The following is a 3,947-nucleotide window of genomic DNA, read 5'->3' as shown; positions in this document are numbered from 1 at the left end:
TTGAGATGTAGTCTCACTGTTGTCCAGGCTGGAGTGCAGTGGTGCAATCTCAGCTCACTGCAACCTCTGTCTCCGAGGTTCAAGGGATTCTCCTGCCTGCCTCAGCTTCCTAAGTAGCTGGGATTACAGGTACGCACCACCATGCCCGGCTAAATTTTTGGAATTTTTAGTAGAGACACAGTTTTGCCATGTTGGCCAGGCTTGTCTCAAACTCTTGACCTCAACTGACCTGCCTGCCTTGGCCTCCCAAAGTGCTGGGATTACAGGCATGAGCCACTGTGCCCAGCCTCATTTTATTTTATTTTTTTTATTTATTTATTTTGAGTCGGAGTCTTGCTCTGTGCAGGCTGGAATGCAATGGCTCGATATCGGCTCACTGCAACCTCCACCTCCCGGGTTCAAGCCATTCTCCTGCCTCAGCCCCCCGAGTAGCTGGGACTATAGGCTTATGCCACCACGCCTGGCTAATTTTTGTATTTATTTTAGTAGATATGGGGTGTCACCATACTGGCAAGGCTGGTCTCGAACTCCTGACCTCATGATCTGCCTGCCTCGGCCTCCCAAAGTGCTGGGATTACAGACACGAGCCACTGCGCCCGGCCACATTTTATGTTCATAGATAATCTTTATAACCATTTATTGAGATATAATTAATGTATCATAAAATCTACCCTTGGAAGGTATGAAATTCAGTAGTTCTAGTATACTCAGAGATGAATATATTAAACCGTTTTCTGATTTTAGAACCTTTCATCACCCCAGAGAAACCCTATAGCCACTGGCAGTCATTCCATGTTCTCTGTCTCCTCAGCCACCAGCAACTATTCAGCTATTGTCTCCATGATTTGCCTATTCTGGACATTTCCTCAAAATGGGATCATGATATATGTAGCCTTTATGTATGTGGCTTCTTTCATTAGCATAATGTTTTCAAGGTTCATTCTTGTATATATCAGCACTTTATTCCTTTTTGTGACTGAATAATGTTCCATTATATAAATATGCCACATTTTGTTTATCCATTCATCATCTGATGGAGAGTTCTATTGTTTCTGTTTCTTGGCTGTTATGAATAATGCTGCTTGCACAGTTTCCTTAAGGGATATAAGAGACCTGTTAACTACTCCTGGGAAATGTGAGAGGGAGACATATTGTTTACCTTTTTGTACTAGGTGATTCTTTTTTTTTTTTTTCAAGCTAAGTGCATATATTACTTTAAAACAAAAATAATCATATTATGACCAAGGATAAGTAATTATACCTTTTGCTTTTAGTTTTCTCATTTTAAGTAAAATTGGTTGAAATATTTGTCAAGGTGTTTTTTAGTTCTCAAATTTTGTTTGTGATAAAATGAGTGATAATGTTATAGGAATTTTTTCTTCATGAATGAGAGTTGCATTTTTATATCTGCTGTGTAACTTGCAATTTGTTTTCATCATAGGACCTAGAGTGGTTGCTACAATGGAAGGGATCAGTAATTTCAAGACACCATGCAAATTATCAGAAAAAAAGAAATCTGGTAAGATAGCAGATGTGACTTTTTTTTTTATGATTACTATCGTCGTTTCTCTTAGAAATGTCTTAGTATTATTTAGTTTGATCCTTTAATTATCTGTCACATAGAAACTTTATCGTAAATCCCCTTTATGATGTTAATTGTAACAAATAAGTCTTATTTTATAGGCCACAGTTTGATCATCTCTGGACAGTCTAACAGGTTTGGAGGCTCTTCCTGCTCAAAAATCAACTTAGCTTGATCCCTTAAGGAACTGCTTTACCTCTCTCCCTCCCATTCACACATAGCTCTAGAGGGAAAGATCTTTTCCAAGGCAACTCAATGGACAAAGGAAAATCTTCTCAACAAACACCTGGATATCCATGTGCACAAAATGAGCCTTGATCCTTAACTCTCATATAGAAAATAGCTAAAATTAAATTTCTGGAAAATAACCTGAGAGAATATTATGTCATCTATTTCTCGTGATCAGCTTTTCCTGTTGACCTTGTATCCTGCAACCATCCTAAACTCATTTATTCCATTAGCTTTTTAATAGATTGCTTAGGATATAGTATATCGTTGGTCATTTGTGGATGAATCAAGGCAGTGTTACTTTGTTCCCCAGTCTGTATGGCTTTGTTTCTTTTACTTTTTTTATTGCACTGGCTCCAGTATGTTTTTGAATAGACTTGTTAGTGGATATACTTGACTTGTTTCCCAATATATTATATTAGATGTAGATTTTTCACAAATGCCCTTTATTAGTTTGAGGAATTTTCCTTATACTTCTAGTTATTACTGTGAGTGGGTATTGAACTTTGTTGAGTGATTTTTCTGAATCTTTTCTTTTTCAATCTCTTAATGTGGTAAATTATTTTAATTTTCAAGGATTAAACTGACCCTGCATTCCTCGTGTAAAGCCAGTTTGGTCATGATACATGTTTTATATTGCCTGATTTGCTGGTATTTTCTGTATTCATGAGGGATATTGGACTGCCGTTGTCTTTGTTGGGATATCTGTCTAGTTTTTGTATTAGCTTGTTCTGTATTCATAAAGTAAGCTGAGAAATGTTTCTCTTTAACAGAAATGTCTTTTTCTTTAACTTTATGTAGAACTGGTATTATTCCTCCTTGAACTGGTAGAATTCACCAGTAAAACCACCTTGACCTCGAGTTTTGTTAGTGGGAAGATGTTAACTGTGACTTCACAGTTAATAGATACAGCGCTATTCAAGTGATCTCTTATTTTCTTTGTTAATTTTCTTAGTGTTTTTCAAGGAATATGTCCATCACTTCCAAATTGTCAAATGTACTGGTGTAAAGTTATTCTTGATATACTCTTATTAACCTTCTAATGTCTTTTTTCATATCTGGTACTGGTATTTTATATTTTATTTTTTCTTAATCAGTCTGACTTGAGGCTTATGTGTCTTGGTGAATGCTGCATGCACTTGAAAATGGGCATTTGTTTCTACTCTCGTTGGGGTGTTCTGTAAATGTCAGTAGGTCAAGTTGATTGACCTGTTTATGTTATTTTCTTCAGGTCTTCTATATCCCTGCTGGTGTTCTGTGTACTTTTTATAATAATTATGAGAGAAGAGAGTTGAACTACAATGTGGATTTGTCTGCTTCTCCCCACCCTCCCCCCAATTTCTATCTGTTGATGCTTCATGTATTTTGAAGCTTTGCTATTAGATACATACACATTTAGGATGGTTATTTCTTTCCTTTTTTTTTTAATTGCATTTTAGGTTTTGGGGTACATGTGAAGAACATGCAAGATTGTTGCATAAGTACACACATGGCAGTGTAATTTGCTGCCTTCCTTCCCTTCACCTATATCTGGCATTTCTCCCCATGCTATCTCTCCCCAACTCCCCACCCCCTACTGTCCCTCCCCTATTTCCCCCCAACAGACCCCAGTGTGTAGTGCTACCCTCCCTGTGTCCATGTGTTCTCATTGTTCAACACCCGCCTATGAGTGAGAACATGTGGTGTTTGATTTTCTGCTCTTGTGTCAGTTTGCTGAGAATGATGGTTTCCAGGTTCATCCATGTCCCTACAAAGGACACGAACTCATCGTTTTTGATGGCTGTGTAATATTCCATGGTGTATGTGTGCCACATTTTCCCTGTCCAGTCTGCCATCGATGGGCATTTGGGTTGGTTCCAGGTCTTTGCTATTGTAAACAGTGCTGCAATGAACATTCGTGTGCATGTGTGCTTATACTGGAACGATTTATAATCCTTTGGATATATACCCAGAAATGGGATTGCTGGGTCAAATGGAATTTCTATTTCTAGGTCCTTAAGGAATCACCACACTGTTTTCCACAATGGTTGAACTAATTTACACTCCCACCAACAGTGTAAAAGTGTTCCTGTTTCTCCACATCCTCTCCAGCATCTGTTGTCCATAGATTTTTTAATGATCGCCATTTGAACTGGCG

The 3,947-nt window shown here is 38.0% G+C and overlaps 1 protein-coding gene across 3 annotated transcripts in view; it reads left to right on the top strand.

Annotated features, from left to right (window-relative positions):
* The window catches only part of PBK (PDZ binding kinase), a 52,143-nt gene that overhangs the window by 20,885 nt on the left and 27,311 nt on the right, over window positions 1-3,947 (top strand). For all 3 annotated transcript variants that reach the window (XM_017540422.2, XM_017540424.2, XM_037742676.1), the window contains exon 2: window positions 1,442-1,519. In XM_017540422.2, the coding sequence (XP_017395911.1) occupies window positions 1,462-1,519 (58 nt within the window). In that variant the 5' untranslated portion in view covers window positions 1,442-1,461. The remainder of the gene's footprint in view (window positions 1-1,441; window positions 1,520-3,947) is intronic.

Source organism: Cebus imitator, unplaced genomic scaffold (assembly GCF_001604975.1).
Source record: "Cebus imitator isolate Cc_AM_T3 unplaced genomic scaffold, Cebus_imitator-1.0 Scaffold125, whole genome shotgun sequence".
Taxonomy (NCBI): Eukaryota; Metazoa; Chordata; class Mammalia; order Primates; family Cebidae; genus Cebus; species Cebus imitator.
This window is presented reverse-complemented; position numbering and strand designations above follow the sequence as displayed.